Below are 14,977 nucleotides of genomic sequence, written 5' to 3' on the forward strand. Positions count from 1 at the left end.
CTTGAAAAGGGCTTGGTGATATACTTGAAATCTATTCTGTGGAACATGTTTACGGGATAATAATAGACTTAGAAGTATCAAAGTGAATTTTATAAGAGACTAGCTGACCCAGCAAACGTTGTTTTGCCGAATTTTTTTTTTTCTAGTCGTATGTATGTTTAATGCCACATTATAAAAAAAATAATAACAAACAATTTCGTCCAAAAATTAAAATATATTTTTTTAGTGTGAGCAACCCTTATCACTTAGGGGTATGAAAAATAAATGTTAGACGATTCTCAGACCTACTGAATACGCATAGAAAATTTGGTAAAAATCGGTTAAGCCGTTTCGGAGGAGTACGGTAACTAACATCGTGACACGGGAATTTTATATATTAGAAGATTAATGCTGTTAAATTGCGATCTTTGGTAGACATCGGATCACATAAGTGACAATATTTATAATTTAAAAAAATGAGTTTCAGTTTAAGGGTTTCGCCAACAAGGAGTAAAACGGACCTTTATTACTCCGCTTTCTGTCCTTCTTAACTATAACTTAATTTTTTTACTGAAAAATTCATATATGCCACCCACCTACCACCTTACCTAATATTGTTTTCCAACAACCAATTTGTCTTTCTATTATTCAGCCCACGCACACTTTTACGGAACCTCCACTTGTGCAAGTCCAACCCAAACATCATTTTCTACTGAAGCAGCGTTTACAATTTGACCGGGCCTAGCCGCAACGCGAAGCATGTGAGTTAATTTGCTTTGAGAATATTCTTTGTACATTAAATTGCTTATGAAGTTATTCATACACCCGTATCACAAGAAAACCATTCAAACAACTTCTATACAAACTCTTTATAAAGAAAACTGAAATACACGGTATGTTATGTTTCATTGCAATGAATAGTGTTTACGAAAACATTTAGCGCTATTTTTCTGTTTTTCTCTCGCAGTGTCCGCCTGCCAAACCTTTATTTTCCTTTTTCGGATTTTCTTCATTTATCTCCTATAGTAAAAACGAGCTTGTGCACCATTATCCTTATTTAAAATCTGTTTTCAACGCGTTTTATTTCACGTGCTATTTTTGACTAAGTAGTTCCAAAGAGGTTGGAAAAAAAACTTTTTTTGCACTAAAAGTAGAATTTTGAGCATTGTATACGTTTGGCTAGCAGTACACCGTTATACCTATGAGTTATGTCGTCCTACTATCTACTGCTAAAGTCATCCCATGTTGTGCGCTGTCACGCTTATCAATGACCTTTAGTGGCGAATTCAATGCAAGTCGCTAATAAGTAGATTAATTCCCGATTGGTGTGCAGAAACTACTAAATACTAGCTGGCTGAGCAACGTTTTGCCCAGTCCAAAAAAATATGACTTGGGAGGGGTTAAAAATAAATGTTGTTCTATTCTCAGACCTACCCAGTATCCACATAAAACTTGAGAATCGGTCGACGCGTTTTGGAAGAGTTCAATTACGTACATCGTGACACGAGAATTTTAGATATAAGATACCAAAAAGTGATACTTAAATCCTCAAGAGACTTGGTATCTAGAATGCGTTCCATAAATATACACAACACAAACATCCCTCATTATAAAAAAAATGTAGCTGTAAATACGTCAAGGGACGACCATGAGAAGCAATCAATCATCATATAAGCGGCCTCAGAGCGTGAAGTTTCGATTAATTATGATTTATGAACGCACATCACTATTTCGTTCATGTTGCGTTAAGCTGTTTACATATGGACACTAAGAAGCGAGTTTTAAATAAGAACAATATATTAAAGCGTCCTGAAAGTAAGATTATTTTTATTGTTGTTTTTTTAACCGTTATAATACAGGTATCGCATGATTAGTTTGGACATCTTACGGGCTTCTATTGGGTCAATTAATAAGCGATACCAATGAATACGCGTGCGTAACCCGTATACTTATGAATTTGCCTGACGACATTCGACAGCCAAAAGCGACCTCAAAGTAAAAAAAATATACTGAAATAAATTTCACAACACAATCACTATAAAATAATACTGAATTTGTAGTTTCGCTAGTCTGATAAAAGCTTGAAATAACAGTTTGAATTTTGTATTATCGTTTTTGATATAGATCGTATGTAGTATGGTGTCCCAATGTGAACACAGCATCAATATGTATGAGAGTATATTGGGCACAAAGCGACGTGACAAAGTTATGGCTGTTATCTGATTGGAAGCCTAACTTGTTAGATTGGTGTATTATTTTTCTGACTTCAAAAAGGACGAGGCAATAAATCGAGAGAGGACCCAAGTGATTGGAGCCATGGAATCGTTGTGTGTTTATACGGGAAGTATTAGCTTTAGTGGTCGTTTCGTGAGGTTAATTTTGATGAAAGCAACGGGAGTTGAGATTATGTAGTTCACTGAAATTAAAAAAAATGAAATAAAATGCGATTCTGATAGCATTGTAAATTAATGAAGAAATCCAACTCAAATTACATATAGCAAGGAAATTAATATTTTTTTTGTATTTTATTAATAATTAAAGCCGTTTTATAGTGGTTAGGTTCAGTCAGTAATAGTCCGCCACTACCAGCATTCTTCCACAATAATAATATTTGTCTATGAGATTTTCCCTTCTACCCTAAAAAAAGGCCGCAGTATTAAACCTATTACTGAGTGACATAATAAAAGTCTCGTGTCGAGTCTGGATGAGGCTAGCCCAGGACCGTAGAAATTGGCACGAGAAAGAGGAGGCCTATTCCCAGAAGTGGGAGGATAAAGGCTGCGGATGATGATGATGATGATGATTACACCTAGTACTAACCAATGTTTCATAAAAACTCCCATACCTATCGCAGAACACTGAAGCAAAGAAGCTCTCTCTATCTTCAACAAGCATTCCACATTTATCACTCGTGACGCTCAAGTGTGTATCGTAAATAAATGGCGACACGAGTGTCTCACAGTCGTACCGCGATTTGTTTGCAGTATAAATGTAGAAACTGTTGAGAACTTATCGATGTGTGTACTGGTTGGGGAAGATAAAGTCAGGAGTAAATGTGGCTTTTATGAGGACGATCTATCAAGAAAGATTTAATAAAGTATAGTTTTTTTTTGTAATGAGTAAAAACTGTTAAACTCACGTCAGGACACGTGACCTGATCGAAAATTCGTAAGACGAAAACTTCCTTAGCACAAAACTGCATCGATAGCGAAATAAATAAGTATTGTATTCTACCACATAAATTATAGTAATTTAATAGTGATAATTAAAACAATTCGTGCAAAATTATTCCGTAACCATTCCAAGTATCAAAAATGCACAACGTTAATATTCAAGTTGTCACTTCTGCCGGCACCCTATTTTTAACCTACGTTTCTTATAATTCTAAAGTCTAACCTAATATCATACGTAGTTCTAGTTTAATTTTAATGTAAAAGTTGGTCTGCAAGAACCTCTCCTCAGGGGAAGGCCTCCTTCAAAGATTTCCAATATTCCCTATTTTGAGCTTCGGAGATCCAAGAATGACCAGGTATCCAGGCCAGGAATTCAGACACAATGAAAAAGTGTTTATTGAAATAAATGAAAAAAAAATTATCTAAATGATTTTGTCTTGCCATCTCGTAAGAGATCTACCTATATGACGCTTGCTCAATGGTCCGGTCCATTTCGTAGCTCTTTTTGTCCATCATTCGCCCTTACGCCCTGTGTAAAAAGAGTACAATAACGATGTCTTTACATGGTTAGAAAATTATAGGCATAATTTTAGTACGATTGATATATAATATATCCTGGGACAACTCACACACGGTTATCTGATCCCAAGCTAAACAAAGCTTGTGTTATGGTAACCAGACAACTGATAAACTTACTTATATATTTCTAAATACATACATATTATAGATAAATTACACCCAGACACCAGAACAAATGCTCATCACACAACATTTGTCCTGGGTGGGAATCGAACCCACGACCTCCGGTACAGCAATCAGGGTCACTAACCACTAGACCAACAGGCACGAGTTGCAATGATAGCACTAACTTAACAAAACGAATGCCACTCCTTTTCTGAGTCATGAGGTTCAAAGCGTTCCACATAAACTACTCATAAAGGATGTAAACAGTATAAACTTGATATCAAAGGACATAACTTAAACCATAAGGAAGACTCATATCCTAAAATAATAAAACAGTTTAAACGAACATATTTGCTTCCTCCGAATCGACACAAGAATTCCAGTTTAAAATAGATCATACAAATATTCATTTATGATTCAACGATGACAAATACTTGAAATACATTTACAGAAAATTGCCTACCACCATTCCTCATACAAAACTACTGCAGTTGTGTGACGGAGAGGCAGCTATACATCTCGTAGTATGCCATCTCGCTCTAACTATAACAGATTTTACCACGGCCGCAGACGACATTATTTTTGGTATGTTAACTGGTGTGGATTTAAAAGCTGTGGTTTATTTATTTTGTTTTTAAATAAAATAATAAATAAACGACGATCAAAGGAAAGGACATCAAAAAACAGTTTTATGTGTGTGAAATGCCCAATAAGCAGTCGTAAACATTCAGCCACTAATGGGACTGAAATACTTTAAATATCTTAAGTGCCAAGCGATTTTTCAAGTCATAAATTTGTTTACTAATACGTAGAGTCAGTGAATATTTAAACTTATCCCCCAATGTAAAATTAACTCAATTAGAATTGTTTTAGGTTGAAATTCGTTTGCAGATTTACGTTTGTATTTTTTATTTATTTGCTTTCGAGCTTGTTGATGTTAAACGTTTTATTTTTTAACACATGGGGTGACAATTATACGCCTGTTTCAGTATGTGGTATATTAATAGAATGTGGTTTGGAGTATAATATTCGGCTAACTTTTAATCTATTCTATAACATTTTGTACATATTTGAAATTCGACCACCACGCAGCGTGCAAAAATTGACATTAAAGACTAAGGAAAAAGGCTGCCAGGCTAAAATGGAATTAGCCGAAATTTGAGGGACATTTCCATGAAATGAAATAAAATTAAAAAGAAGATACGTAGCATCGTATGAATGTATTTTTGGTGAATCAAATAATGAAATATTCACGTATTCACATAAACAAATACATATGTATTTTAACGGTTACGAAATCTCTACTTTTTTCTTAAATATCCATTTCAAATACATTATTTACCAAATAGGTAAATAACGAATCTTGTTTCATCTATTATAACACTTCACCAAAGTTTCATCTTGAGAGATAACGCAACAGATTACAAAAATACATTAAATTAAGAAGCAATTTACAAGATTAAATGTCTTAATATGAAAACCAGCAAAATGCGACGTGGATTCGTGAAACTGAGGAGTCCGCCCAATACGGCAACAAAAAAAAAACAATTAAATAATAAAAGATCACCTATTACTGCTCAATCTCCATTTTATTAAATGTTATAACGGCAACAGAAATTTAATCATAAGTTCATGAGATACAGCCTGGTAAAAGACAAAAACAGGAAGCTAAGCTTTTGTAATTATAAAACTCCTTTAAATTTTGAATACGGAACTCCAAAACGTTTCATAAGATTGACTGTCTAAAAAAGCGTGAGGTTAATAATCTTTGACGACGAAAACAAAAAACCGTTAAAATTATTAAAAGCTCTTATTTTGAAGAACCAAAGTATTTTAAAAGCTTCCGCAAGTTTATTAATATTGCGAATATCTCAACTTGACGTAGGAAACAACTTTATGATTGTTCACGTTCTTGCTATGGACTTTTCGAACTATTTCTATTCGAGATTCCATCCTGATTATAATTTGTGTACCAAAAATAGTTGCTAAGAGGAAGAGATTTTCGGAAACTCATCATCAACACTAATGAGTTATATGTTGGAAAGTGTTTTGCAGTTTTTGTCACTATAATAGTGACAAGTCTTTAAGTCTTTTTGTCTCTATATTACCCACATCGGGTAATGTAGATAAAGATTGGAAGTTTCTAAGGCCAATGTGACTTTTTCAAGATTATATGTGTGTATTATGTATGTATTAAGTGTTCTAGGACTGACACGAAGTACACCTAGATTAAAGGTTAAAATCTGAGGAAGCATGCTAATGAATGCTCAAAAGATTCCTTTAGGTATAAGAAAAGAATGATAATATCATTCTTTTCCGTTTCCGATAATATCATGCTTTTTCGTTTTATTAAACAACTGACTTTAAATCACTGCTAGAGCTTGGTAAATAAACGCGACTTTTACGACCCGAAAGCTTGAATATAGCATAACGTATTATGCTGAGTTCAAAATCTGCAAACGGCATTTAAATTTGAAAAAAATAAAATAAACCAAAGATCTATTTAGTAACGTAAGGACTTATAAAGTTATTTCTTCTTTTTAAGAGAGAATACTAATACTCAGAACATATTAAAATTGCAATAAAACAGACCATAATAGCAAATACTTAAACTAATTGCCGTCATAAAGTCAATAGTGTTTTATTTTCAATTTGATGGAAGTGAACGTCGTAACTCATATGGTTCTTCAGAAAAAGCAAAACAACTTGCAGCATAACTCTAGCTAATGTCCCATTGGTTTATAGCTTTTATCGTCCCAATACACATCAAAGATGAAAGACGGATAAACAATAATATACTTTATGCAACCGACTTAAAGATCAAAATGTATATGCTTTTGTGTGAATTGTGTAGTGCGGAGTACATTAGTTAGGTTATTTGGTTTTCAATATTGACTGCTGATTTGTATCATTATAATGTTTTGAAGCATCTAGATAACACCTTAATCTTTATTTTCAGTATTTCTCCTGATCTATCAATATTTTAACTTTCAATGCCTGGTTAAAAAATCATCTGTACATCATCATCTGGTCTACAAATGACACGGAAGCTAAAAATATATTTAACCATTCTATTTACAGTAGTGTTTAGAGTCACCTTTCTAAGCCCACAATATCTTTTTTCATCAATTAAACAGTCAATTATCTTAATTATGAACTAAATCATAATCAATACTCCTTACCACCTCATTTCGCATTTGACCCCCATTGCCACTCACTTAACCTTCCGTAATCAATACCATCGTATTTAGTATTCCATACCGAGTACGCCAATAAATGATCAATCAGTTTGTATTACAGGTTTTTACATCCAATTTCTGGTAGCCAATCACCTGTCCCAACCCATGTTACATCAAATCCCCCTTATTTCCTCCGGGATTACACCATTGTTTACCATTGGAGCCAATATTTGATCAAAACGACAGACTAAGTTAGTATCACATGGGGTTACGCGTGTACCGGCGAATGTGTGGTGTGTTTCAGCTAAAATATTTTACACTACATCGAGTTCATTAGCTGGTTGTGTGGCAAAGTAATGAATTCAATTAATAGGGATATCGTTGTGATAATTATGATGCGGTGTTATAGTTCTCTTATATCAGTTAGTGTTATGGGAAAATGTCCTTTATGGTATATTGTATGGTGATGAGTACTGCAAGTTTACTGACCTCTGATAATGAGGTAAAAGATTATGCGATGAATTGTAGCCGTACTAAGAATATAACAATCATGTTGATCAAATATTAATATGAAATATTCCAACAATCTTCAGCCTATCACGATCGATTCTTAGACATATGCCTCTCACAAATTGTGTCGGTCGCTTAAAAATCTTGTGTTGCCATAAAATCCTTCTAAAAGCAACAGAAGAAGTATATTACTACAAGAATGCAAAGCAACCGACGTTGTTTAGTTTGATAAATTAAAAAAAACCAAAACTTCAGATCAAAATATTTATCCACCCAATAAACTTAATTCGCAAACAGAATTTATTAAACCTGGCACAGATTAATAAAAAGATGGAAAAGTCAATTTAAATCAGCACTACAAATTATTTACGGTTGAACGAATAGATTCAATTCCGACGCCTTCGAGAGATGGAAATGCAACTTCACGCAAATAATAAGGCACTGCGGCATGAACGCTTTGATTGAATAAGTTAATTTCTAAAAGGTTATAATATTTATAAGGATATTATTGGATAATGCACAGGTGATTTTCTTAACAACAGCTCCTTGGGTGACAATCCAACCAACGGTGACACTGATGAATTAAAGATATATATTATATTGAAACAAGGAACAAAATCGCGACAAAATTACTTGTCTGTGTGAGTTTTATCATTATGATTATAATAGTCTGAAAAGTTCAATACCTAAGAATCTGGGGATACTGTTAAAAATCATAAATACCCTATTTATAAAGAAATGAAGATCGATCAAAAAGTACAAATTGTTTAATTTGAACCTGAGTATGATGGTGAAGACGAATTAAATTTATTTGTCTGCTAGAAGTATTAGCTGGGTTAGCCCGACTAGTAATACTACTAGTCGGGCTAACCCGATATATAAGCGTGAGTAAACTGTTACATCATTTAATAATTAATCATTCTCACGATAGTTACTATCAAAATACTCCATAACAATTGAAATAATATGACAAACATACAAAGAAAGTAAATAGTAAATATAAAGTAATAAGAAGTGAAATAAAACAATCAAAAGCGAATCAAAACCTTAAACAGTTTAACAGCCTTTCAAATCAATATAAAATCGTACCACGAACCACTCATTAAGGGCACCAAAAGTACTATAAATATACCCGAACAATGGTACACGGTGACACCTCATAAATTGGAAACGCCCATTAATTCAGCGTCGCGTATTCATGACGATGATTGACAAGCGATGCGATCTACTTCACTTCGGTCCGGTCTGAAATTGACGGATCGACCGCTTTTTTGCATTTAAATTATGGAATGTAAAACGAAAAGAGGTTTTAATGTTCTGGGTATTGTGGTATTGTAGCTGTCCTGGTCACTTATTATCCGAGCTCGTTTGTTCAGTGTGTGGAATTCAAATTGATACCATTAGCAAAAACCAACAGTGAACGAAATTATTGTGAAGACACTGGCACTACTGAGAATTTTTCAAGGATGAGTAAAGCTTATGGGAATATTAGCCCTGACACCAGTTTATATCACACATTAGAAACGAAGAAGCATATATTATAAGTTAAAGAATAAGACAGTTTAAAATCAATGGATAGCCGAGTGGTTAAGGTCACCGTTCCAAACACGCGTTTGTGTGATCCACGAATGATTGTCCTGAGTCAGGGCGTCTTTGTGCATGTGACTTGAATTTTTGTGAAGAGAAATTCCTCAGTGTGAGAATCGCTTTATATATTGGCCATTGAAACAGTAATTAAAAAATTACGAGATATTGATGAAGCGCATAAAATCACGACATGATAGTTTATCGAACAGTAATTAAAATAATTTTAGTAAACGTACCGTCCCTCAGGATCTGAGTAAACGATTTCGCATGAAAAACTATCCATACTCTGAAATATTGACTACGCTTGGCGTACACCAAATATGTTATATTGTCGAAATTGGAATACTGGATGCGAGAATATAATGAGACGTTCAGTTATTGGATTTTTCCGAGAGAAATTCGCCTGCTTAAACATATCGCTATGCAGTGTATTGTTTTTCTATTTGTATTTGTTTTGTTCTCATGAGATTATTAGTATCTACTTTCTTTATAATATTAAAGGTTGCTATGGTGATGGTTGATGCGGTAAAAATAAAGCGGGAACAAGATAGGTGTGACGGTCAAGATACTGAGAAGAACGGCAAACTTATTAAATGATGCAAGCTCATGAGTAAGGACTCTGGTTGGGTCCGAAACTAGTCGGGCAATCCCGATAAATACACGTTAATAGCCCGTTGCACCATTTAATAATGAATCATTAACTTACCATAAAATGGCAAACTTAATAAACAAGGGCCTGCCCTTGTACCCGAGGGTATGCCTAGCAGTGGCTTGTTCAACTGTTCGGCTGATGATGATAAGATACATTTATTTTAATTTCATTACTTCTTCAAAAAACTCCTAATAATCAAATGTAATTCTGTATTTAGTCCCGATTGATAAAACAGTTGGAATTTTTCAGCATTAATGATATTCAGAACTTTGTTGCTATAAAACTGATTACAATAGATTAATGTACCTTTCCCTTAATTATAAATGCGTATTAGCCCTTCAATAGATCTGAGGAGGGAGCTCAAACATGGGCAAAGCATCCGGCAGTGGATTGAGACGACCTGATGATAATGATGAACAGAATAACGTTGTAAAAGAAAAATAAAATTAAACGTCACTAACATCAAACCTAACTCAGTGGATCTAAAACGAGAAAAAAGAGGCCAACGATTATTTTCCAGAAATATAAAACCAGAACAAATAAACAAGGAAACAATAATAAAACCGCTGTATCGGTATCGGATTATTCCACATGTATTTTCTGTTAACCTTTTCCATAATAGCTCGAAGATAAATAAAAATCATTGCAGTGCGAATCGAAGTTGCGAACCAGAAGGTTCTGAGTACCTGAATAAAAAAGAATGCAAGAAAATTTTTCAACCATGAGAATTTTGACCGTACGAACCGTTCCTTAACTACGGTCTTTATAGCGACAAATGAATTACTCCATCGGTAGAAATTTCTTGTGCTTAGATATAACGGTTTCTGAGACATAGCTTGGTGGCACACGGACAGACAATGGAGCCTTACTTAATATGGGACCGTTTTAGTCTTTGGGTACGGAACCCCAACACCTATGTTTTGAAAAGTACAGATGGCATTATTTGTTCCAAGGTTTTCCGTGGGTAGGCACTTCTCACGAAAGAAAAACAACAATTAATTGGATTTTAAATAACGCTATAACTGATGGTGAGATAAGGGATGGTGGCTGGGAATATAAAATTTTACAGAAATAAATCAGAAAGACAATAGAAAATATTACGCAAGTGTTAAACTTTTTGTGATTACTTTGAAAGTGATACCTTGTAAAGGAGCGACAACGCAAGTGACGTCAGGCATAAGTTCCATTCTCTATTATTCGGTTAGTTTTTGTTTATGGGACGAAAGAAATAATACGTTTCCAATACTTTTCTTTTTATGTGCCCAATGGCAAACACCTAGGATGATCATGAAATTTAGCCTACTTACCGATGGAAGGATAGACAGTGATTCTTAATAATAAGAATCTGTTTTAAAGAGAATTACGTTATATAACAGTATAAAAAAGTAAACAAACGTTTTAAAGCAGACTTTTAGCTAACACAATAGCAGCTCGCGGCTCACACAGAAACTTCCACATAACTTATTATAATAGTTAAATGTGAACAGTTTGAGAACTAGCTCAGGAATTTCAAGCGCAAACTTATCTTTGAGGCGGACAAATTGAATGATAACATTACGTGTGCTAAGTTAGTTTTAACTTAAGTACCTCTCGTATGCGGATATGGAGAAAAGAGGGGTTTATTGTTGATAGCAATTCTGTTGAAGTTTACTGTTGTTATGGCAATTTGTTATTCATCATCTGTGAAAATTTTAACTCTCTTGGCGTACAGTCCGGTGACAGTCAGATGGAGTCAGAGCGTTAGGCATAGAGTTCCGTTATGTCCTTTACGTGTACGATGAAGTTAAATGAAACGCTAAAAGATTTGGTGTTAAAACACAACAAATCTTTCGATTTGGACAAAGTGATAAGACAGGTTTTCAAATTTATTTAAGTACTTCCTTCCTAGTAGCTAATGCTGTAAAGGTATCTAATCGCCTTTTTTTCACCACACTTTGGGAAAGTTTGTTGGTTTATTTATTTATTGGCATGCACGAAATAAATATCTTAGTACATCATTTTTATAGCAACTATCGTGTGTGTGGTTAATTATTAAATAATGCAACGGCTTACTCGCGCATTTTTATCTGGATCGCCCGACTAGTTGCGTATGCAATCGCAGTCCTTAATCATGAGCTGACGAAGCAGGATCGTGAGTTAAACCTATGTCTTTAATTGTCAATCGTTATTTTTTTAACGATCGGGCATTTCTTGAAAATCGATATATTTTATGAGATTGATCAATTCATTTTAGTTCAACCCTAGTTAAAATACAGTAAATAATTCACCTGGCTGACGAAAACAAGAAACCCGAAAAAATACAGTTACCAATATAAGTAGTATGTGTTGAGTTGTTGACAGAAGTTCTCGTTTTAACAAAACAGTTAGCAGAACTACATTCTAGTTTCGTTTAAATCCTAGATAACGATCACAACTTGCATTTAACAAGAGGTAGCGTACAAGTTTCCAGGAACTTGGAATTAACTGAAGCTAGGAAGACTTACTGTTGAAAATTTGATCCACGGTAGTGAAACAAAGCTTTTTGATATACATTGTCTATGTATATATCTCTGCTTCGTTAAAGTGGTCTAATGTCAGATACGGCAGATAGTTCAATTCCTGAAAAATTCAGTTGTAATATCTACTTCAGTGGTAAGTTTTGTATTATTCATCCGTTATTAAATGATGTATCGGTTTACTCACGCGTATTTATCGGGGTAGCCCAACGGGAGTCCTTACTACTCCAGTTCGACTCGCGATCCCGCCGCGTCTGCTCATGATTAAGGACTCCGTTTGGGTCCGAAACTAGTCGGGCTACCCCGATAAATACGCGTGAGTAAACCGTTACATCATTTAATAATGAATCATTCTTACGATAGTTACTATCAAAATTATTCATCCGATTTCGATGTCACTAATAAAGTAAATACTCCGTGTTTCGAAGAAATAGTAACCAAAAAAGTCTATAATTACACAAATCATGACAAAAATATTCGACCATTTCATTTGAAGAAACACAACCTTAATAACATTTATTATTCATAACTCAAATAACATAAAAGGTTTATGAAATTGTAAATTGAAAACAATGAACAAAACATTAATAAGAACAACAGAAAAATCACGCGAACGATCATAACCTGTACCATGAGACTGAAAAAACACTAACTGTTGTAAAAATGAGACAGCGCAGTACACTACTTGTTAGTGGTACGGGGGTTTTACTTCCACAGCGGCGATCTTAATTTGTAAAGTCATAGTAAGCTCAGAAGAGGTTGAATAAATAATAGGTTAATTACAACTTGTTAGAAATTAACATTTGTCGACGTGAAACGAATGTTCATATTCATAATGTAGTGTTAATTAAGGGTAATGATGGAGTGACGTCACGTTATAACAAGCCCTCAAGTAATTAACTGTGAAAGGTTCCAGTTTTTGACGCCATTTTTGTGTGACTTTATTACTCGTGTCTTTTTTAATGGTTTGAAAGGTATTTTTTTTTGTTTTCTGAATTAAATATTTATAACATCGATCGCTATTTTTGTTTCAGCTACAGCTTTTTTTGAACGGTTGTCATTTTACTCTATATTTTTATCGTTTTTGTATGATTGTTGGATCGCATGCGAAGGTTGTATGGTTATATTGTCAGATTTTGCATTAAGACCGCATCTTTAGCTTAAGTTGCGAAAATGGAGAGAGCATTTATCTTCATGGTCATCGTACTAGCCTTTATCCCAACTATGTTGGGGTCGGCTTCCAGCCTTTTCCTAGGCCCTGAGATATAAAGGTTCAGGTTAATGATTCGTTTTTATTTACAGAATAGGTTGACAATTACATACCTTTTTTCTAGGTTTAAAATAGCATCAACCAGCTCATAAAAACATTTTTTACAACCTTATCGAAACATATTATTCATTGATCCAAGGTCATAAAAGTTTAACACCCTACTAAACTTTAAGTCGAACTTAATATTGATAAAAGCTTTAACTCGAGGCCTCCAATCACTCAATCTGATATCGGTATCGGCGTAAAAAGAGGCCTTGGACTGCCAAGGTCACGTAACCTGACCTTCACCTTATGTGTTTGCCCTTGACACATAGCCATACAGTATATGACTACATATTCTTAGTTGGTGCATGCGTAAAACATATTTGATAGACAGTGTTTTGTTATTCCTTAAAAATATAAAATCGAAAGCAAAGCGATGCATTGTTGCAAGATTTATTGATATTTTTCAGGGTAAAAAACCATTGACTCACTGACACAAACATAAGCGATCGGTCAGTGAGACACAGTTGTATTGTACCAGCTAAAAAAAACACCCTCCCCTTACATCTACCTAGCTCTCATTCGCCAGATAATTTATAATGGTCGGTCAATGGGCTATTTGCTGAGAACCGTTTGTATTAAGCCCGTCAAAACAAATAGTTGCTTTACCATTTAAGCCAAAATGCAATAAAAATTCCTGCAGCCACTAAAGTTCCTGAGAATTTCTTTAAAACCTCGTCGAACGAAACAAAAATCTCTATTATTTGGTTTAACATCAAAAATGTAAGTTGGGAAGCGAGTTAAAAGAGAAAAACGGTCCGTATGTGTGTCAAGAGGCTGATGTCGCGTTTGCGTTCGCTTTGAGGTACACTAAAAAAAATATAAAAAACCGCTAAGAACGACTCGGATTCGCTCTTGAAGGGTTCAGTAGGTACCATTAACATGGAACTTAAAAAAAAAGGTTTTGTTGGAGTTCCTGAAATTATTTACTTCAGGATACATGCTTATAGCAGTAACAAATACTTACATAATCTGCAAAAAAAAAACAATTGTACAGCAACATTACAGTAAACCTTGGCGACACACGGACAGTTAGTGAAATTTTAATATTAGAAAACTGTATTATTCTCTAGATACGGAACTCTAAAAACGTAATTGCGGTGGTACCGACAGCTATTTGCATGGTTCAGGTCTTTTAACAGAACCCACTGTATCTGTGTAATGTTTGCTACCGTTTATTCGTTAAATCTGGTAGAAACATGTGAAGCTGGCCAGGAATTCTTAATTATTCATTTAGGACTTTGTTAGGGAACGAGCTGTCTACCTATTTTAATGGAACGAGAAGTCAGTCTTAAAGTTGAGTTTAACTGAGAAGTGCCAAATGAGAAGTTATTTTTTAATATTCCGTAACCCAAAGGCAAAAACGGGACACTATTACTCAGGCAACGCTGTTAGGATGCTTTTCC

At 34.4% G+C, this 14,977-nt stretch overlaps 1 protein-coding gene across 10 annotated transcripts in view; it reads left to right on the forward strand.

The window, feature by feature from the left end:
• Positions 1–14,977, forward strand: part of LOC113507610 — a 411,058-nt gene that overhangs the window by 183,368 nt on the left and 212,713 nt on the right. Inside the window, exon 5 of one of the 10 annotated variants that reach the window (XM_026890472.1) lies at positions 632–1,028. The exons of the other annotated variants lie outside the window; for them this stretch is intronic. Within the exon in view, the coding sequence (XP_026746273.1) occupies positions 632–714 (83 nt within the window). The 3' untranslated portion in view covers positions 715–1,028. Of the gene's footprint in view, positions 1–631; positions 1,029–14,977 lie in introns of those variants that run through there. 10 annotated transcript variants of the gene reach the window in all.

Source organism: Trichoplusia ni, unplaced genomic scaffold (genome assembly GCF_003590095.1).
Source record: "Trichoplusia ni isolate ovarian cell line Hi5 unplaced genomic scaffold, tn1 tig00002967, whole genome shotgun sequence".
Taxonomy (NCBI): Eukaryota; Metazoa; Arthropoda; class Insecta; order Lepidoptera; family Noctuidae; genus Trichoplusia; species Trichoplusia ni.